Genomic DNA, 22,719 nt, shown 5'->3' with positions numbered 1-22,719 from the left:
TTTTTTTAACCCCAAGTCAAAGTACACTAAAGAGCTCAAGAGCCTTTTTAGGTGCCAGTAGTAAGTTCTCTTCTGTGGGACATGGTTACTAGAGGTTATTAACCCACACAATGCCCATCAGCAAGCAAAAAGTTCTAGGCCTGAAGCCTCAAGTTCTCTTCCCTTGCCTTCTTGGGAGCAAGTTCTTCTAGGCCAAACCTAAGTGTGGATTTAGAGGTTTGTGCATGAGACTGGCCTGAGGCTAAAACCCACTCCTAAGGGATCACCTCCTGCTTCACCTGGGGGTGTCTGAGTGACACAGAAACTATGGTAAAAGTTTTAGAGTTCTGCACCCATACGTGACCAAAACCATTAATACTTCTCATTGGCTGAGCCTACCTAAAGCCTAGTTCCTTCAAAAGGTAGGGTGGCTCTTCTTTCACTTGACATTTGGAAAAAAGGGGCCATAAAAAGTTCTTGGGGAAGATTTGGTTTCTGTCTCTGTATTGGGACCATCAAGTACTGTATTCTAATAGCAACTGTATTGATCATTAAAAGAGTGGAAATGTGAAAACCAGGCACAGCTGGGATAGGGAGAGGTAGCTCATACAGGAAAAGACAGGAGAGGAGTAGGAGATACTAAAAATAGAGAAGTTGTTTGAGAGAGGACCTGGGAACTTAATCCCCACCTGCCTTTTTCCTGTCTCTGCTCGGAAGGATCATTTTTGTCTGATTTAGAGCTCTGAACCTGAGAACCTGTCACCTACCCAGTAGCCCGTGGGAGTCAGAAGAGAGGCCTTTACTGTTGGAGATGTAGAACCCCAGGTGATTCCTCTGGTATGGAGCTGGCTTCTTGTAGTGGTGGATGAGGATGACAAAGCTGATGGAGTCCCGGATCGTCACGGTGATGTTGGAGTAGGCAGAGATGGACACCTCGAGGCTCCTGCTTCGCACGACAGCACTCCGGCCACAGGACAGGACGAGCCTTTCCCCATCATCCAGGATGACCCTCCTGGGTGTGATCTCCAGGTAAGACCTCTCTGGCTTATTGCTGAGGATGGTGATGGTGCTGAAGTAAGTCCGATGCTTCTTGTGGCCGTTGGGTGGTGCGGGAGCTCCAATTAATTGTCCATTCACAGTTACACCTTGCAGGAGAACAATCAGTAAATGAAAGCTGGATCCCAGGATCCCAGAGTCACAGAACAGTCAGAGTTGGAAGGGGCCCAGAAGGAATAGGTCTATTGTCTCAATGACACAAGGCTTGTGACTGAGGACATGCAGGCTCACCATCTCGTGCTCAATTATTTCACTTACCACTATTCAAAAGAGTATAATCAGTCTGTTATAAAATTTTCACCTCATACAGAGCACATAAATTTACCCAAGCTCAGAAATACTGGCGGCCTCTGCAGGCAGGTGCCCCCAGCCCCATTAATCCTCATACAGTGTACACAATGCCACAAAAAGAACCACTTTTGAGTATTCTAAGGTGAAGATCCCACTGAGTCAATTAAAGCCTAGATGTCCACAGTAAGATTCCCAGTCATTTTAATAATTTTTGTGACTTACTGTCCATAAGACAGTGACTCACTTCCCACAAGCCTCTAAAGACACACTGAACAGTGACAATTGAGGAGGCTTGTTGCTAACACAAGCTAAACCCAAGCCATTAACACTAAGATGAAATTAGCTCCATATCCCATCATTCCTGATGGGATCTCTCATTTCTGTCTTCAAAGACTCAAGGTTCTAGTGCTACAGTCTGTTTTGCTCAAGCTCATTCTGCAATTTGAGCCACGAAATCATTCAAGCAGTAGCACAAACAGTCTGTGAAATAAGTTGAAAGGAAGCATTGCCTGGAGCTGTATCTTACTAAGGCAGACATGAACACAAATATGGGGGCTAGACCCCTTCCACACAAAACAGAATCCTTACAGCTTTATTGTAGGGTTTTGTAAAACAAGTCTGTGAATTGTTTCTGGTTTCAACACCCCTTTCTCCCACTGTTGCCCTGCTCAGGACATAATCTGCTTATTAGCTGCCCTGCTTAGCATTCCAGATCGGATCAGACCACACTTTGGGCCCCTGAGGATCAGGCTGGCTTGGGTAAAGCAGGTCCTGAATCATGTGGGTTTTGACATGTGTGTCGTGACTCGCTAGCCAGTTTGGTGGTTTCTTTACTAAAAGAGCCATGGTGCTTGGTGAGCCTGTTTGGGTGCTTTGCTCTGTCCTAAACCAAACAGTACTGTAAGTAAAGAGGGAAATTCCCATAGCAGAGTAATTTTAGTGAGTCCAGATCTTTTATTTGCAAGCTGTGACTTTGTAACTGGGTGAAATTGAACCATAGGAGAAACTTTTTCTAATTTCCTATCACTTTCTTCCCTGTGAAGCACCTTGTGCTTGGTCTTACTCTTGCAGGGCTGGCCTTACACTTTGGTTTTCCTCTGCAAGAAACTGCTTGACTTGGCTGCTCACCAGATTCCTTGTGATCAGAGACCAGCCGGAGAATGTCCCCTGGTTCTCCATCAATATTGAAGCAGACAGAGAACTTGCTGGCAGGAAAATCAATGACAAAGTGAGGGTCCCCATCCGCTGAGAAGACATGGAAAAACAGATAATAAATGTGAGAGGTTCGCACAAAAGTGCAGCGTCCAAGATTGCAGCAAAACTCTTTAAAGTGTGTTTCTCCCTGTTTTTTCTAAATCCTCCTGGTTTGTTGTTTTTACAGGGTCAGATGGAGTTTGCCAGGAAATGCCAAGTTTTGCTTTGTTTATCACAAAGGTTGTTTTGTTTTACTCACGAAGAGGTTGGGTTTTCAATGACAACTCAAAACCCAAAACAGTCTAGGTGAAAATCAGGATATTTTCTTCCTGGAATATAATTTCAGTGATTTATGGGAATTACCATGTAGGTGTTTTGAACTCCTCCATACTTTCTTGGCAGGCTACATCCCCCAAAGCACACAGAAATGTGCTTTCTAACCAAGGGCTGCTGCATGGGTGCACCTCACACTGACCCCTCCTGGCCCTCGGTATCAGATTGGAGCAGTCAACAGCAGCTGTTGATCCCACAATCCTAATTTTTCAACAATCCTTGACCTATCATCAACTATCAGACATCTGCCATTATTAAGGCAAGCCAAAAATCCTAGTTTCTAAGGTAAAATTGACCCTATCAAGAGAAATTCAAGTCCGAAATCTTGATGTAGACTTATTCTTCAGTGTTTAATATTTGAAAAGTTAAGTAGAGATGCAGGAAAATTGTAAAATACTATACAGAATTTTCTCTTTTTTCCATCTTCAACGACATTTTTATGTTTCAGCATTATTACTTTATAAAAGGTTTTTTGACTATTTCTAATACAGAGAGAATGTGTTTCTGTTCTCCCCTAACCTACAGAAATCTCACATATGAGGATCAAGTGTTATAGATCATCTGCCTTGCTCACAACTCCTTCTCATTACTCATCCTCTCTGTATTTCGGTTTTGTTTTCATTTTCCTCCCTACTCTGTAGGTCTAACAAACAGAATTTTGGCTGGTCACTGGGATGGTTATGCCACGGTGATATGCATCTGAGGTTTCCATAAATCAGCCACTATTATTTTGCATTATTAAAGGCATGAAAACAGGCACTGACCTGAAGTTTTAGAGATTTTAATTCTCTGTTTGTCGTGCTCCCTGCGTATACCTAGAAGTGGGGAAGGAAGGCTGTTACAATTACTAATGGAGCAGCAGGAAGAGACATATTATTATAATGTTCCCCAAATATTATTCAGAGAGATTATGGGATCTATTCCTGCAGCCACTTTAAACTTCATGTAGAACACCAGTTTTTCCCCAGTGGTTCCTGCAGAGTAGTAAGTGCTTCAAGGGGGTGAGTGAGGGGCCTAAAAGGCTTTCTTAGGGTTACCCAGCCCACAATTAGCAAAATTGGTATGAAAATCTCATCTTTACCCTTCAGTTCATTGTCTAACTCACCCCCGTGCCAAAGTCAGCCATGAGACATTGCCCATGCAAGAATATTTCTTACCAGAACAAGGTTATTCTTCTCTCATACCTGGTGGGGCCTTGTGCCCCTGCAGGCTCTGCACCTTTTCCCCAATGCCATCAGTAGAAGGGCTGATAAACTCCTCCTGAGGTGGCTCTGAGTGGAGTCCAGCCTCTTTCATCTTCAGAACAGTGAAGGGGGTAACAAAATTGTAAGCCAGGGCCATTGACTTGGCTTTCTCCATCAAATTGTCCTTTTCCTGTCTGTCATCACTCTTCAGCCGAGAATTGAGCAACTCCTTGATGGTGAGGTAACTCCATGCCCTCTCAATGTAATTATTATCCCCTTTGCCATCCTCCAGGCCGGGGACGCCTCTGATGTCATTCCTGCTTGGCAGGTCAATAGCCACATCTGTTTTGAGGAGGATGTACTTCTTGGAATTGCTGGCAGTCACCTCCACGTGGAGTTTATCCGAGGTGCGGTTGATGAGTTTGCCGGCTATGATAATTTCAGAGCCATTGAAATAGTTGGGGAAGAAGTTCTGGGTGACCTGCTCCACATCTTCTTCAGGGTAATCAATGCGGATGTCGGAGAGAAGGGGTGTCCCTATTTCATCATAGAACCTTAAACAAGACACATTTCTCACTGTTAGCACTGTGTGAACACACTCTTCCACTTGTACATGGCCAAGGACACAGTCAGGTTATCTAAAAGGGCTCCTAATCATTCAAGCAGCAGTTTGAGCCATCAGGAACCAACTTTAACTACCCCATCCACTCTAACTGGGCCCAGAGAATCAGGGTGGGGGTGTTTCTGCCCTTAGAGCTTTTCAAAACCTGAGTGGACAAAGCCTTGAGAAACCTCACCTAAACTTGAAGTTAGCTCTTCTCAGAGCAGGAGGTTGAAATACAGGATCTCCAGAGGTCCCTGTAAACCAAAATTATTCTCTGCCTCATTTTAGTGCTCACTGTTCCTTAGGCATCTAAACAGTCTCTTAGGTATGTCCAGAACCATCCCAGCATGGCCTGGCAGTCCCCTCCCTTCCACTATGATTCCAGATCTCTGCAAGGAGATATTTGTGATCACTTAAGTGTTTACATTAAAAGTAAATTCTTGGCTTCCAAGGTTCACAGAAAGCAGCCCAGTTACTAAAAAATGTACTTAGACAAGACGGTGTTAATCACAGGTTTCTAGTGGTATTACACATGGTATCCCAGAGCCAGAAACTGTAAGGCCAAAATGCTAGGTCCCTCAAAGCCAAAGAGAATCCAAACCAAACCTTCTGAATCTCTGGAAGGCCCCTAGATTGGGTTGGTCAGTGTAGGACAGGCAGGAATACAGTTTTCTGAGGGCCAACAGAGAAAGAAAATCAAGAAGGAATCTCACCATGACCCCCATAAAAAGGACATTTCCAAGGAATGGAGGAATTCTAGCTACTCTATACAGGGAGCCTGGCACAAGAGAGCTCACTACCTCGTGGCTGATTTTCTGTTGGAGCAAGGCATTGCTTTCATGGAATCAGGGAGGTTAACCCTTAAAATGCCTTGTTAACGTGACCGGCCACATTTGTGAGAACACCTCACTCTGGACAGCCCAGAAAACCTTCACAAGGCTCAAGGCCCACGTTTACAGTGCTGTGTTTTCCCTACAACAATGTGCTTTTGAAGGTTCCTCCCAAGCTGCTCCAAGAATCCCATATTTCCCATTTAAATGCCAAACTGCTCATCTCTTGGCAAGTCATTTGAGTTTAATTTGGTAAATAAACAAAGAATTGGCCTCAGCCCCTTTTTTATTTCAAGCTGCATTTATTTGACACATCTGGTTAAACAGATTGTCTGGAAGCTAAAGTCACCCTTTCTGCTTTATTCTCTCTCCAAGGGAAGCCAAAGCCTGAATTGGTTGACTTTCTTTTAAAGTCTGTCTGAGCACTCAGTGTCCTTCATGCAGAGACCTCACCAGATTTAAGAACGTGACTGAATTAAACTTGAGAACTCTCTGTAAATTAACTTCTGAGTTGTAACAAATGGTGGAGATACACAACCTCTCTTACAGTACAATTCAAGGAAGTGTCTGTATAAAAATACAACCCACTGAGCACAAAAAAAAAATCACATTGGCACCCATTTGGGTTTTCCCTCCAACCGAGGTTTGAATCGGCCTCCAGCAGTGATTGTGCTTTTCTGTATAATTTTGGCACCAGATGCCAAATGGGTTTGCCATGACTGAGCTTGATAAACAGTGAGCTGTTCATCACAGAGAGGCGTTTGAACAAGTACTTGCAGCGCTGGGCTCCCGTAGCCCAATCAATCAGAACAACCTCTATTTGCCAGGGAATTCCACTTACTCTCCAAAATACATGTCCTGAGGAGGAAATGACATGGGAGGAGTGACAGATGGATCTACAGAATCTGGTTTAGAAGGAATTCTTGTCCACACATAACCACCACAGAAGGCAAAGCTCTGGTGGAAAGTGCTTGGATTCATTGCTCCAGGGGCACGAGCCAGGAGAGAGGTCAGTACTTAGTAACTGTCTCTTTTCAGCTTTTGTGGTTAAAAAACTAACATTTTGGGAGTGAAAGCCAAACATTTTTATTTCGAAATACTGACACATTGCCAGACATTTTGGTCAGAGCTGTGGTCATGTATCTTTCTGCTGTTCCTTACCAGAGTCTCCCCTTGGACTACAGCTCCCTGATCACCAAAGAGGAACATAATCTCTGGTCCTACTGAAGGATGAGGACTGCAGGAAACTTATGAGGAGTTTGGGTCACAAAGAATGAGAGAATTAAGTGACTATATGGTTATCCCAGGAATGATCTTTGTGTGTTTTTCAAAGTCAGATATTTTGGAGTTTGGGCAAAGGGTTATCATTTTCAAAAAATAAAGAAATAATTTTATGTTCCAAATTGGAATCTTCATTCCTGATCCCCTCCATGGTGTTTATATTGTTGATTTGTTGTATGAAATGCATCCTCTCTCCCCACCATTTACCTGTGAGGAATTGGGACCTGTGCCCCCCACTCTCTGGGTTTACATGTCCAAAACAACAATCTGAATTAGGGAAACAAATGCCTTGTTTTGAGGGGCTGGGAAGCTCCAGTGCAATGCAGGGGGTCTGCTAAGAAGAAGAAAATTTCTGGGAAGCCATTCAGAGTATCTGATCATACTCTGCCTCTCCCAGCCAGAGCTGAGCCTCAGGGAAACTCCAATGTCTTGCCGTGTCTCTTTGAAGGATTTTCCATCCCAAAATGCTTTCCCAGAGAACCCAAAGAACAGGAAAAGCAGAACAAACCCTTTGAGGTGGCTGGCTGCATCCTCATCCTCCTGGAAAAGCCTCGTCATGCCACAGTTCTCCAGTGCCATCCTCTCCAGCAGCTTGTGATCCACGTCATTGCCAATGCCAATGGTGAAGAGGCAGAATTTATCCCGGATGGCATCCTTGGTGTTGCTGAGGATTTTGGATGACTGTGTTTCCCCAACAGTTGGCCTCCCATCCGTGAGGAAGATGATCAGGGACACGCTCCTGGCATCAATGTCGTTCTGAGCAATGTAATCATTCAGCAGCTTTGCCCCAGTCTGGAGAGCCCCGTTAATATTAGTCCCTGGGAAGGTACCAGAATGATTAGAGCTCATTTCCCCTTCTAAGAGTGGTGTGAATAATTTCCCTGAGCTCCCTTTATTGAGGTGACAGCTTCTCTGGACATCAGGATGTCCCTTTCTCCACATGAAATTGCTCTAGCCCTTTAATTCAGTTCAGCTCTGTTACTCAGCACCAGATTGGCATAGCTGTTTATGGTCTTATGAATTGAATTATGAATTTCTGTTTATCATGTGAAATTGCTGTTGAATGTCTCAATGTACAACAATCAGCCATCAGCCTGGCAAACAGAGTTATACCATGTCTGGCTGGTACCAAAAAAAAAAAAAACGGTTAAACTTAATTACGGGACTCTCCCAGATGATATCTGAACTAGGAAAAGTTCTGCTCATTTTTTCTGAAGGGCACAGCATTTGGAGTTAGGAAAAAAGCCTTCAAATGGGAAAACGAGTGGTTGGGTTTGTTCTTCACACCCCAGGGGGATACAAAGTTTAAAGGAAAGAGCTTGGTTAGCTGAGGAGTGTGTTTGCACAAAACAACTGGCTGGTGAAGAACAGAACTGCCTGAAGTGGGGTGGGAGGGAGAAAACAAAGTGAATGAGGGAACAGATGTACATTAGAATAGCCATGAAAAGGATCCAAGCCCACTGTGTGTTAAAAAAAAATAAAATAAAAAAGGGAAAACAGGAAAATGAGTACAAGTATTCCCTTTCTCCATGTATTTCTAGTCAAAGCACAGAGGGGTTGGCTGTGGGACCTCTGCAAAATCAGCACATCTGGGTTAAAAACAGCTCTTAGAAAACAAAGCAGGTGAAATGGGTTAAGAGCCATACACAGCTGACTCCTGGGGGTCCGGAAAGGGAGATCTAGGAAGGTTATCAACAGGATGTGATAGAAGGTCTGACCATGCAGCACATACCTAGACACTCAGTGTGCACAGCTCCAGTGACTGCAGCAAGACAAGGAACAGAAAAGCAGCAAAGACTTCTGAAAAGTCCAAAAATCCTGACTCTGTCTTTTGCAAAATGATTTTCAACCAAAAAACCTGCACCTAAGCACCCTAACAATCTCTCAGTCTCCAGGCAGACTCAAAATCTCAGAACTTTTTCCTCAGAAAGAGGAGAAAACCATTCTATGTAGCAGTGTGTGTAATTTTAAACTCAGTCATATCACAGCACTACCAAGCACTGAAAAATGCCTTTTGCCACATGCTCAGGTATTTAGCAGCAGGATTTTTCTCCCGTTTCTTTGGTGTGAAAGTACAACACAGGAGTGTAACCACACCGTGTTCTTTGTGTGTGTTCACGTTCACTGGAAGATACTCAAGGAATAGCACCTTTATAGGGAAAACACAGTTAGCCAAAGCTGAAGTACCTGTGGTGGAGAATCACTGCACCTTCCTGTTGAACCACAGTCAATCATTTCCTTTTACTTTTGTTCTCTGGCAGGTTCATGGGCAAACCCAGCTGGCTCCTGCACAGCTCTCTTGGCACTTCAGGAGTAAAAGGCTTTGTTCTCTGAGTTTAGTCCCACTATTGGTAATTGTTTAACTGGGCAGGTCCCTTGACCACTTCCTGAACAATTCCTCTCACCACACAAACAGCACAGCCAACCATCCTGTTTGCCGTGTTTTTCCATCAGAGGGTTTCCTCTGCTAGGAGTGGTCACTGCTCAGGGGCAGCCATGGGAAGGCCCTACCTGACCTTCGAGCAGCTGTGATTACTTCCACAGGGAAGGATTTGAATAGGTCATTTTGCAGCTCCCTGGGCACAGCTGCTGGAATATGTTTGATTACAAACCTCACCATAGTTGGGGATTTTTTATACTACTGTCCACAGCCTCACAGGAGACCTGTGAATCAAATTAAAAATCATGCCTGCACTCTGCCACTGGTCTGGGGTCTTCTCCTCTGCCCTCTTCCCTCCTGGCAACAAAGCACAAGCAAAAAGGGCTGAGAAATTCTTAAATATCATTTTGGCTACTCCTTGGTAGAGACAAGAAGACAGTACTAGGTGAGAAGCCCCTGCAGAAGGCAATCCCACATCCCACAGTGGATGTTCCATCTCTGGGGTTTCCAGCCCAGACAAAATCATGTGCCTGCTTGCACAGAGCCTTTCAAAAACTGCACAATACTGGTCCTGTGTGTCCTTCTCCAGGGTATGGTTTCATCTGTGTCCTTAAGAAATAACCTTGGAAGCTTTCCCACTCCTAGGGTGTCACCAGATAAACAAGAGAATGAAATCAAACTGGGTTTAATAAGTATATAGAATCATAGAGTAATTTTGGTTGGAGGGGATATTTAAAGGCCATCTAGTCCAAACCCCCTGCAATGGGCAGGATCTGAGGAAACCTTCCCATCACGTATGTTAATAAAGAACACATAACCCTGAGTGGAGATGAAGGAATCCCCTTGTCCCATGACCTAAATCCCCATGTCTTTTCATTGCTACATGCTCCAGGACCACATTCACCACTCTCTGTCCTGTTGTAGTCAACTGGGTAACACAATTAATCCCATCCATATCTCTGGTCATACCTCCAGTAGGTGACATGTTATGGATGTACTTTTTGGCATCCCTGATGTTATTTGGAGTAACTGGCACCAGCCGGTCCTGCTGCCAGACCTTTATTCGGTTGGAAAAGCCGATGATATTGAAGTGATCTTCAGGCCTTAGGTCCTGGAGAATTGTGAAGAGAGCTTCTTTGGTCTAGAAAGAGAACAGAAAGGAGACCAGTAGACACAGCTGTCAGTGTTCTAGTGGGTAAGAGTTTAATTTTAAGATGTTCACTGATCTATTAGATATTTCTACACTACCAGTTTGGCTGAGGAAGAAAATTGGGGTGTCCATCCCTGTCCTAAGGCCTGATCTCTGTGGTGCCAGGGGTGGGCAAATATGAGATGAAAAACAACTCTTGCCAAAAAGGGCTTGTGAGGCACGTCTAGACCTAACTAAGCTTAAAAATCAGGCATCACAATTAGGATAAAAGCTCCCAGTGACTGGCAGAACCATGCTCTGAATCAAGGGACAGTGAATTATGACTAATAACAAAAACGTCATAGAGTTTGTCTAATGCCCTCTAGACTTGCAGTAAGCTGCAAGTGGCATATATTTAAAATATGTTACTTCTAAGTTAAAAAAACCTCTAAACATGTCAAAGGATGCACATTCTCTGTTCATAATTAGGATGCTATTTGCTATATATATACTCTAATGAATAGTTTCAGCAATTAATAAATGTTTAGGTTAATATATTCAATTAATTAGATATAAAAAAAAGTCCTGACTAGTCAATGCAGATTCTACCTGCCAGTCAATTTTGTTCCAGGCATGTTGTTTTTCACCAGTATGCCAACCGTTCATCATCCTGTGTAAATACAGGCAACAGAATGAGGAAAGCTGGTCACAAGAAGAGTTCTTAGCAAAAGAGGTCAAGGATCCTGGGTTCTGGGAAAGCCAGACCACTGAGAAAAAGGCAAGAGGAGGACTGCAGAGGTGTCCAGCTCCCCCCAGTGTGACCAGCTTGGATTTAGCAGCCATGCAGCTGTGTTCACATGGAGACAGACTTCAGTTGAGTAAGACTCAGAGAAGTTGTCCAAAAGCAGCCTCTGTCCGTGCAAACATACCCTATATTTGGATGCAAAACACACAGGACGACTATGAGGCAATATCTAAGTAGAGGGATCAGCAGAGTCTCAGCTCAGCCCCTTTTTGGCCACCATTAAGCCTTCCAAATTCCAAGGAAAGCTATGCAGGAAATAATATGGTTGGCTCATCAGCACCTAAAGGTTTCTCTCCTGCCTGTCAGGAAAATATGCAAAGGGCTTCTCCAGGAAAAATATAGAAGTAATCAGCAGTGCTGGAAAGCAGTTGAGCCTGGGCCTGATGTTGCTATGTAAAGACAGTTTGGAAAGGGGCTCAAAGGACTGATCAAGCTGTGTCATCAATATCCCCCTGGATTCTGCATGGAAGATGATGATGCAATGATGCAACTGCAAACAAATCTAATCCTCACAGCTGGTGCCTTGGCTCCCAGTCCACCTGAAATTAAGAGGAATATTTCCCGTAGCTTCAAACATTCTGGAGCTAGGTCTGGAGACTCTCCCTGCCTGTTTCTGTCCTGTGTACAAATCATTTTCCTCTGCAGGGATCTCAGGATTAATCCCTCCATTTTCTTAGCTGGAACATTCCTCCACGTCCCCCCATGTTTTACAGACAAGAATATTGAAGCAAATGCTGGTGGAAAAGACTCTTTCAAAGAGAAAGGGAGAACCCCACTAGGGTCACATCATGATGTGCACCGAACAAACCTCCACAAAGGTGAACTCCTGCCCCAAACATGGAGGCTCTCCTCAGTCTAGCAGTCCACAGAAACTGGCAAAGTTGGGCTAAGTATCAGCTGTTTGGAGAAGAAGAGAAGGTTTTACTCTCATCTCCTCTTTTACAACACCCTTTGTATTGTAAAAACGCTTCAGATAATACATGACATCACCCTTCAGAGCGACCCTCACTCAAAATCCCATTTTACAGAGAGGAAAACCAAGGCATAGGCTAGTTTAGTAATTATGCAAGGTCAGAAAGCAAGAGCTTCACAAAACTCGGGGTTTCCAGCTCTCAGTTCAGTCAGCCAAACCATCCTACACATGCACAGGCAGCAATCACACAGCGGAGAAAAGGACTCTAGGATTTATTCCATGATAACAAGGTTGGCCCGAGTATTTGTCCTTCAAAAAATGGATCAAAGTAAGCAGAAAGTGAAAATGGAGAGCCTTCTATCCTGTGTGTGAGCAGGCCTCCATGCCAAGCTCTGCTGAAGGAAATTTGGGCTGGATGTTAAAGCAAGGAACGACGAGACCACAACAGCTCCCTATGTACAACATCCTCCTTTGCTCCCACAAAGGAGACAGAGGTGCCTAGAGGCGATGATTTGAAGAAAAACTCCCCAAATCTCATTATCTATATTACAGCTCTGATTATAATTAACATTGCTTGACCTCTCCCATTACATCACCCCTCTTTTCAGTTCTTTTTTCAATTCTGTCAAACTGCACTTTTCTCAGAGGGATTTATTGGGCCCAAATAAGCTGTGCTGTTTCTGAGAACAAGGCAAGAGGAGAAATAATCTTGCTTTGGCCTACTTGCAGAGACTGCATCTCACCTCCCTTGCGCTCACAAATTCCTTTTGACATTCTTGCCTGTGTTCAGCCAAAAGAAAAGGAAAGGAAAAAGTAAAACCACACAGAGCAGAAGTAGCTTGGTGTACACAGCATCCAAGCTAGAATTGCAGAGAGGATCAGGAGGGAACTGGAGCAGACATTCCCAGGAAACCTAGCACTTCCCCACACCCTCATACAGGGGCCAAATGTGGGGCTGGGATCATCTCTCTCTCCCCTTCTTCCATTTCCTCTTTGCTTTTTGTCTCATTTTTGTCACTGCATGGCATTTGAGTCAGTTTTTCCCAGGAAAAAACTTCTGCCATATTTTAGTGGATATGCACTGACAGCCTGGATTCTGGCATCTGTATCCTGTGCTTGTCTCTGCAACTTAAATTAAAACCCTTTGAGTTTATGTAACATACACACAAACACATGTACAAGGGTGCGTGTGTGCACATGGTTTTGCTCCAAAGCAAACAGAGTGAGGGAGGCCATATGGTTCATTCTCCTGCAGCTTTTACCCCATCTGCAGTAAAAATAAAGGGTGGGATTCAGCTTTGCCAACTCAGTCATCAGAAAGCTGGGCATCACATCTAATACTGCTCGAGGCAGAGGAAGCCACCTCCGCAGAGTAATCTATCCTGTCTGTTTTGGACAGGTTGTAGGATGGGCTGAGTCACTGTCTGGAAGTGCCTGTCTTCAGGCATTGCCATCAAGCAGAGACGGTGGGACTCACCTCAAGAATTAATCTTGCTCCATCCTGAGCATTCTGATGCTTGCTGGAGCTAAAAGAAGCTGAATTTGCTCTCCACCTCACCCAGAGTGCTCTGAATTCCCCGTCTCTTCCTATTTCCATCTCTCTTCCCAGCTCATAAGGACTCCCAGGTATGTCCTAAAGACTGCAGTCCTCATGGGGTGCCAACAACAAGCTTTGCTACCAGCATTCTTCACCCACTAATGGTTTATGAGAGAGACATGACTTCCCTCAGAGTGCTGGATATGATTCAGGAGCTGGCAGGCAAAACTAACTTTTAATAGAGAGAATATCTTGGTAAAAGTGCACTGCTTGAAATCCTGAAGGACTCGGCTATGACCAAGTGCAATTGGTATCCAGCTCTCTCCTCCTATCTCCACCAGACCCCAGGCAAGGCTTTGCAGAGCTCTTCTGGCTGCAGCTTCAGTCGGGATACAGCAGCAGGTTTCTGCTTCTGGCCTTGTAAAGCCACAGCTGGAACTTCTCCTGACTTCAAGAAGCCAAGGGCTGTGGCTGCTGTAGGATTCCCAAACTGCTGTGCTGCCAATGGGGTCCTTGCACTTCCACTCCCACCTGGGCCCAGTGAGTCATTCCACTGAAACTCCTGCCAAAGAGGCAGAAAAGTAACCATTTCTTCCCTGCTGAGGGCCAGGTCATTCCTCCATGGCCATGCACATGACACTGGTTCATTTTGGAGATAAGCTGGACACGCTCACACTGAGGAAAAAGAGCTTGGGGGTCCAATGCCTCTGTGCCAAGTACTCTAAAGTGAAATACTTTTCCCAGCATGTTTGCCTGGGTGGATGCATTTGGAGCAAGGATTAAAGGAGAGGATGGCAGGAAGTAACAACACAGAACAGCTGAATAAAAATCCATTTTTACCATTTGGGAATGGTTTGTAGCTGTAAGAGTAAAGCTTTAAATGAGGATTTAAAAGAAGATAACTTGGTGGGGGAAGATGCCTCCGTTTCCCTCAAATTAGCACAGATGAAATTGAGCTGAGAGGTAGAGACTGAATTGCCACTGCATTTGAGATGAGGAATTGTGCTGAGGAATGAGCTGCCAACACAGCTGGAACCTTGGGACTGAAACATCCACCTCTAGGGCTACAAAATATCACCCCCAAACCTGGAGCAGTACAACCCTGGTCTACAGCTGGGAACAGGTGAGGTGACCGTGACTGCCAGGGAGTGACCAGAGTTTATGCCTGTGCTTCATGAATGATGAGAGAGGAGGGGAGCTCACACTGTCTAAATGATTGATGTGCAAACAGTGTCTGCTCAAGCCTACAAGGTCAGAGACAAGCCAGCTCCCAGCTGCCACTCTGGCCTTCCTTGTCACCTCCACACTGACACCTGGACATGCAACACAGCTGCTGCTCTTCTGGTTCTTGCTTGCTATGGGCCCTGAATCACCGACAAGGTGATTCAGAGCTGTACCACCCCCAGCAACAGCAGGAAGAGCAGAACTCCCTCAGCTACACTCGAGTTTGGCTGTGATTTGTCACCCTTGTACCCAGCCCTTGGAGTTAGCTCTGACAGACCTCATCTTGCTTAAACACTGGTAGGGCAAAGCATGGGAAGACAGATGCTCTTATGGAAAGCTGAGAGCCTTCAGCCCTTTTTTGGGTCAAAGATCTGCCTCAGAGACATCTGGGATGATGTCAGACCATCTGGGCACCTTTTAGGAGGAATCTGAGTCCTGGTGACATTTCTTTCACAGTCCCTTGTTTGTTTGGGGAGTGGGGCGAGGGTGAAGCCTGGCTACCCTGAGAGCTCTGCAGCTCAAAAGGATACAATATGTGGTTGTTAGAAGCTGTGGCACTGCCAGACATTGGCCCTGCTAGGCAGCAAGGGGAGAATTCAAACACCTCATTAAAATGCATATCCCAAGCCCACGTATTCACACTTTCCATCGCTTTAGGAGCACTTCTAAGTGTTTCATCCATCCGCCCTCGCAACAGCTGGGCAGCAGGACTTCATCACCAGTGACACAGCCCCTTCCAGCTCAGCCAGCACCAGGAAACTCCTTGGGCTCAGGATCAGCCAGTCTAGAGAACACTGTTAGCAGAGAGGAGAGCATTCCCAGGCACAGCCTTTGGAAAACAGGGCCCATTCTCTGAGAGATGCACGAGAACAGCCTGCAGAGAGCAGACCTGGGGCCATCTGCATCCATATGCTAAAAGATCCCACAACTAGAAGGCAAAATTTCAGCACCCTTTGTTCTTCCAGATCCCTTGTGAGAAATCAAATTCAACAGGAAAGGGGCTAAGGCACAAGATGTAAGCCCAGAAGGAATTAGGAACCCATAGCTCTATCCAGTAATGTGTCTGAGAGTGCAACAGTGCAGAGAAGGGCTCAGAAATGAGATCTCCTACAGCAAGGAGGAGAAAAGTACAAGTGAATATGTTATTTGGCAAAAGACTGCAAGGAACTACAGGAAGAACCAAAAGAGCTCCTTCCTCCACTTCAATATCCTCTGTGCTTTGGTTCTTCTCTTTCCCTTTCCAAACATGCAGAGACAGCTGATGAAAAGGTCCAGAGAGGGATTTTCCAAACAACAGTCGTAGCTCATCAATGTCCCCATGGTCTGTCAGAAGGATTAATACTGTGACTTAAGGAAAGGCTGGCATCAAAGTCACACCTGATATGGTGCTACCATGGTCAGACAAGGTGCTGCCATAGACTTGGTTTGGGTCCAGAGCCAAGGGAAGGCAGTGGGGGTTATAGGGAGAGCCAAGGAACAGAGAGAGCAAAGGTTTGGGCAGTGTTGTTCCTGCTGAGGTTTGAAGCCACATCTTGTGAGTTTTCTCTCCTCCGTGTCCCAGTGTCCTTTCTGCCCACATAATGCTGGTCACATGTCACCTGCCAGCAACAGGGACTTCTGTACCAAAAACAGGGGTTAACCCAGAAGTGTATCCTTGGATTGTTTTGCCTTCCTGCATCCCACTTTCAGAGTGGACAACTGGCCCCTTCTTCCTCCACAGGGAATGTCCTGCAATTGAGGGACTGCAACTGCCCCTCTCCCTGTCAATGTATCTTTGTGCTTTCTTCCTGGCAGACAAGAATGGCGTAACCAGGGAAAACTCCTTCGCAATTCTGGACAACAAGCATTTTGTTCTATACTGACACAGGCCTGTGATGGGAGGGAATTTGAATGTAGAGCTCTGGACAATAAAGGTCTGTCTCCAGTCCATGGTCCTGTCTCCCCCTCCTGAACATCCCAGATCCCTTGCTGGTCACTTGAACATTGCTGACTCCCTATATGGCTTTAAAAAAAGCTGCTCTGTAGTTTCCCGGTCTGGAAAACAACCATCCTTTAGAACAAATGTTTGTTCCTATTGCCTTTTCTAAAAAAGATTTTCCACTTAACATTGAGCAAAACACTTAGCTCCACATCCATCCAAGACAGGACTCAATTTTTGCTCAGTGGACGATAAAACTGTCTTCAAGGAGGTGATCAGTTGGGATAACTCACTTCTCTAGCACCCAGCAGCATGGTGAGGATAAATACATGAAAAACTAATCTGATGATCAAAAGTTGATCTGATTTCTCAGGAACTGGAGTTCCACGAACAGGGCAGAGCAGAGCAGATGCTCAGTCTTTGCAATCCCACTGCAGCACTGAGGATGTGAATAAATGCCAGTGCGAAGATTTAAGGAGGCAAGTTGTAATCAGCACCAGACATCGTTACTGGAAGCCCTTATCCCAGTGCAGAATGGATTACAGTTGGAGCAGTAAACAATTCCGTACAGTAAATAAGGCAAAGGGAAAAGCTTAAGGGCTGCCCCACAGGGCTATACTGAAATAACCCTACTGGAAAAAATGGGGCTGCATGGGCACACAGCCAGACTGACACAGCAGTGTCTGAAGGCCACATTCTTGTCTTGTGCTTAGCTCATTTCAAAGTGGAATCATATCCCATAACATGCCCATCAGACAGTCAAACCCCCACCCTGTCAGCATGACAAAAAGTTTCCATGGAGTTAGCAGCAAAAAGGTCAGCACCAAGGGAAAAATGCCCCATGCCCTCAATGCAGAGCTTGACATCTCTCCCTCTGCCCATCTTCAGAAGATGGAGTTCATCCCAGGGCACGAAGACTGTTCCAGTAACTGGGTACTGTCATTTTCTGTCACAGGGATCAGCCCCAACACAGTGCTGGAAGAGCTGACATGCCCAAGAGCTGTCCACAACACGTCCCCTCAATTTCAGCAATCATCAGCTGCTGTGTTACACAGCAGGAATTGAGCTGATACAGAAATCATTGTGCTCTTCATACTGATTATCCTCATCCTTCATCACGTAGCCACTCTCACAGACCAGGTGTCTCAGCAGCCTGAAGCCTAACAGGTTTGAAGCTTTCTAGCCCCTACTCAGAACATCCTATCCATGGGTGTAACCTGCTAGGAGAGATGTGCTGCTCCTCCCTTGAGGCTTCCCCATTTTCATTTCTTTTTACAGGACATGTGGTAGGGACTTTACAAGAAGATTCTAGTGATAGGACAAGAGGCAATGGCTTTAAACTAAAAGAGGAGAGATTTAGATTGGATATTGGGAAGAAATTATTCCCTGTGAGGGTGGTGAGGCCCTGGCACAGAGTACCCAGAGAAACTGTGGCTGCCCCATCCCTGGAAGTGTTCAAGGCCAGCTTGGACAGGGCTTGGAGCAACCTGGAATAGTGGAAGGTGTCCCTGCCCATAGCAGGGGGTTGGAACTGGATGATCTTTAAGGTCGTTTCCAATCCACACCATTTTAGAATTCTGTGATCTCCTGTGAGTGTGGGATGGTGACAAAGGTTTGTTGGTTGAAGGAAAGACCCAGCATTTTTGCTCAGGGTTAGCATTAAGCAATGCAAGAGTACTAAATAGTTCCTTTAAAAAGCAAACTTGCCAGTTTTCCCACCTAAGAGTCTGCCACAGGGCCCTCACAGTCCTCCAACACCTGCCCCACATCCAATTTTCACCATTTCCAAACCCTCTCTGCATCTCCAGCTCCAGGATCCCCACTCCCTCCTGCACATCTCTGCCTCCAGCCCTTCCCCTGCCCACTTCCATCCTAAGCCACTGCCTCAGGCACAAGAAGAAGCCAATTCTTTGCCAAAACTCTGCAGAGAAGAGAGCAGATGTTTTCGAGAAAATTATGTCACTGATCAGGGATGAATATCCAAGCAAAAGCTCTTTCCTCATGACATAGCATCATATCCCTCATTCCTAAGGGATCTCAAATTACATCATGTGGACCTCAGAGCTGCCTGTGAAGACTGTTTGATGACAATAATATAACATGGAAGATCTCACTCCAGCAGGATTCCACGTGAGGTGCTACAAGCACTTCTGAGCTTCAGCTGCTCTCCACAGCCAGAAACAAATGGTCCCAGTTGAGTAATGTGTAGGACACACCCTGATTTAGGGTGAAGGGGTATCTACTCAGAAATAGCAGTGTTGCTGCAAACAGTGCTAATCTAATAACTTCAGTCTTGGCAAAGATCTGGTGTCTTTTAGACTTGGGGGATCTTTGTACAGCCATAAGTCCAGACATGCGTTTGCCAGCTAAAGAGACAAGACTTTGCAAAGAGACAAGCACAGGCAAAGAAAATAACCTATCTAAATTCACATAACAGATCCATGATGAAAACACATAGAAGCCAGGTCTGGCTTCCAGGTGTTACTCCAGCAGCTGGAAAAAAATCCTTAATTCCAGCTTGGACAGGACTACTAAAGAAAGCTCTTTCATTTCACTGACTTTTATGCATTCGCCAGAGCCTTGAGGATACCAAGAGGCTTTAATGGCTCTGCCCAGCCCCAGCTGGGGCCTGCACCCACTCTCCTGCCCAATTAAGCTCCAGCCTGGGCCCTCAGTCCCAGTCTCAGACCAAGAGCTGTGCTGTCTGTAACTCTGGTATAGCTGTGCCTGGCCATAAACATCAATGACCCCAATCCATGGACTGACTTCCATGGACTGATTTAGCCACTTCCATTTCACTACAGACTTGTCTGGTGGTCACTGGGCTGTGTCTGGCACATCAGTAGCACCAGTTTTAAGTTCATCCTTTGATGAACTCAATGATGGTCCAATTGAAACCTGTGGGAGAGCTCTCAGTGTCTTCATGGGTTTTCAGTTCAAGCCTCAGCAGCATTTCCATGCCAAACTCTGCCTTACCTTTGCATCCTATTTACTCTGAACCCAGTTAAAGGACTTGCACTTTATAGTTGGCCTGGGATCCTCCTGGGAAATTTTGCCTCCGCTTCTACTGCCTCAGCATGAAGCAAAATTGGCTGTTAGTCTTAAGACCAGAAGCAGATGCTCCCTGCCCTGGATACCTGAGAACATCTTGCTCTGAAGGTTACTTGTTTCTCTGTCATTACTTAATTGCTTTAGGGTTAGGCAGATTATTTTTCTGCATGACAAGCACTTGCATTTCTCTTGGAAGAGAAATTTTATTTTTATTTTCTTAGAGCAAATAAATTCTACATGGATCTGATGTCTTATTTGCTGTAATAGTTCTTACATCCTATATTCACACCTCCAGAGAGGACTGAGATAACTCTGCTGTGTTGTATTCCTGAGTAGGAGGCAGCTGCATGGAGTTGTTAGTGCTGCAGACTGCTCTTCTGCGTTCTCTCAGGCTGTTTCTTTCCAACAGAAATGGAAAACCTGACAAAACTTTCCTCACCCCAGTAGCTTTGAACTCTCTAAAGGCTGTAATTAGAATTTGCATTTTTTTCCAAAGTTCCCTGGTGATTTAAGGTTGTTCTCCTGGGTAGCAGCCATTATTTGGACTAACAGTCAACAGGCTCACATCCAGTTCTGCAGCAACCAGCAGAAGTCAGAGGAGTTTGGAAGGAGAATATTGAGTGTTCAGGTGCTTGTCTGCTCTTTCACCACCCTGAAACTCCTCAGGGGGGTCTGTGCTGAGGCACAGAGGTTGAGGGGCTGGGCTCATAGGGCTCTCAGATGGGCTCCAGCAGTGTCAGTGACTCAAGGGTACCAACAGTGTCCCTTGGACAAATAAATGAAGCCCTTGCAAATCCCCAGCAGGTCCCAGTTTCAGCTGGGTTCCTCCTAGAGCAATTAACCTCAGAGAAAATTACAGTCTGGCACACCACCCTTGACAAGTTGCCAGGCTTGCGGTGAAGCCAAATGCTTAACTGAGTGTGTGGCATTTATTGCCTGTGGGAAAGGTAAGGTGAAATGAATCTGTGGTTGAAACAACTGTATTTTACTATATATCTTCAAAATACCTGCAAATTCAGTCTCCTGTGGGTATATTGACAGCTTGGAACGTGCTCGTTCTATAACATGGGTCCTTTTTCACCATGTTTAGTGAAGCTGGGTGCAATCATGGTAATCACAAGGTGGTGAACCTATAACTGGCCCCTCTTTCTCCTGGTTATACCAATGTAAAACTGCTATATCCCCTTCTACCTAGCCAGAGGTACCATAAAATCAGCAGGGCAGACTGCTCAAAGGGCAAATCATTTTGCTTCCCAGTAAACCCTGAAGATACAACCTGTTCCCCAGGCTCTCCTGGATGTTAAAAGCAACTATTCCACACAGAACTTGCTGTCTCTTTGCAAATGAAGGAACAAAGTTCATGGGGATTTTCCTTGCCAGTGGGACAGCAGTAATGATGTGCAAAGCCTAGAGCATGTGAATATTTTTCTCATTGTGCTCAAGAATTTTCTATTCCTGAACTTTATCTCCTTGCCAGTGCTAAGAGGAGACTGTAGCAAAGGCTCAGACTCTCAGTGGAGTTTGACTGCTGCAACACATCCGAGTCTGCTGGCATCACCAGAGCTCAGAGGCTGTGAAAACTGAGGAGAAATACCTTCCCCTCAAAGCTAATACATCCCTTAGTGATGTGAGGGGAATGTTTCAAGGGTCTTAATCACAGAACCAAAGAACTGTTAAGGCTGGAAAAGACCTCTAAGATCATCAAGTCCAATTATTAACCCAGCACGACTGTGTTCACCACTAAACCGCGTACCCAAATGCCACATCCACATGGTTTTTGAACATCTCCAATTATTTTATTCAAGCTGATCAACCAGTCTCACTGTATGTGTTTGTAACTGGACATTTGTTGCTTCAAAGACTCAGGAAAAAAGGGATGGCACAAACAGGTTAAAATTCATGTCGGAAATGGAAAACGTTGGGAGCAGAAAAGATAAATGACTCACAATTGGGTTATGGGAACTGGAGGATACATGAAATCCTGACCCTACTTGAGTCACTTTGCCATTTACTTCATGAAGGCAAGTGACTGCAGAGTGCAAAATCTCCTCCAGTTACTGTAGAAAAAGGTGCACAGCTGATGTTTCCCATCCCTGCTTATACAATCCTAAAGTCGTTTGCCATAGTCACTGCAGCTGACCCACAAGAGTGCTCTTTACAATTGCTGGCTGTATTTTTAGCTGACCTTGCATGTGACTCAGTAGAGAGAAATGAGGAAAGACAGTCCCATGGGATTTCCCAGCTCTCTACACACCACCACGGACCACCACAGCTGTGAGAGTCCAAGAGAAAAGAAAAAAAGGAGACATTTCCTCTGCTCAGATGTATCCTGCCGCCAGGGAATCTGTCTGTAATTTAATAAACATCTTAATAGCATCACCAACTGGGTAAAAAGGACACTGAGCAGACATGGCTGTAACTGATCATTCTTTCCTAGAGAACCAAGAGAGGTTTATTTTTCAGACAATCCTAGATTTTGGTCTTTTCTTGATTAATCCATGTGGGGGTTTTATGATTCTGATCTTAACTCCATAAAGTTCTATTTTTTGGAGCATCTGGAATCAAAGGAAGATAAGTGCCTCCATCACATAGCACTCCTCCATAACGTAGCAGTGGTTCTCCACAAAAAGAATATACTGAGAGAACAGGCAAAAAGTTGGGTACACCCTCAACAAAGGTTCTGGATAGACACTTCTCTCACTTCAAGCTCAGGAGGAACCTCTCCATAGATAATTTACCTGATATTCATGCATGTTTACCAGCAAGAACTGCCTAGGCTGTGAAGTAAACCTTCAGGGGTTAATGGCAGTCTTGTTTCTAGTAGGTGTAATGAAAAGAAACTCTGACACACAGAAGGACAATAAAAGCTTTCATAGTGCAAGGTTAAGCTGCTGACTACTTGTGCAGCTCACAAGAACACCAAAGCCCTTTGGAGACTTAATCTCCCTGGTTCAGCACTTGGTCACTTCCAGCATGCAGAACTGGGGGCATTTGTGCCAGAACTGTTTGT

At 45.1% G+C, this 22,719-nt stretch overlaps 1 protein-coding gene across 1 annotated transcript in view; it reads right to left on the bottom strand.

Annotated features, from left to right (window-relative positions):
- The window catches only part of ITIH5 (inter-alpha-trypsin inhibitor heavy chain 5), a 43,988-nt gene that overhangs the window by 2,882 nt on the left and 18,387 nt on the right, over positions 1–22,719 (bottom strand). The window contains exons 8-13 of the mRNA XM_048300998.1: positions 10,102–10,273; positions 7,261–7,570; positions 4,038–4,591; positions 3,618–3,668; positions 2,455–2,571; positions 747–1,124 (exon numbers count right to left, since the gene is read on the bottom strand). Coding sequence (XP_048156955.1) covers positions 747–1,124; positions 2,455–2,571; positions 3,618–3,668; positions 4,038–4,591; positions 7,261–7,570; positions 10,102–10,273 — 1,582 coding nt within the window. The remainder of the gene's footprint in view (positions 1–746; positions 1,125–2,454; positions 2,572–3,617; positions 3,669–4,037; positions 4,592–7,260; positions 7,571–10,101; positions 10,274–22,719) is intronic.

This window comes from Corvus hawaiiensis, chromosome 4, assembly GCF_020740725.1.
Source record: "Corvus hawaiiensis isolate bCorHaw1 chromosome 4, bCorHaw1.pri.cur, whole genome shotgun sequence".
NCBI classification, from domain to species: domain Eukaryota; kingdom Metazoa; phylum Chordata; class Aves; order Passeriformes; family Corvidae; genus Corvus; species Corvus hawaiiensis.
This window is presented reverse-complemented; position numbering and strand designations above follow the sequence as displayed.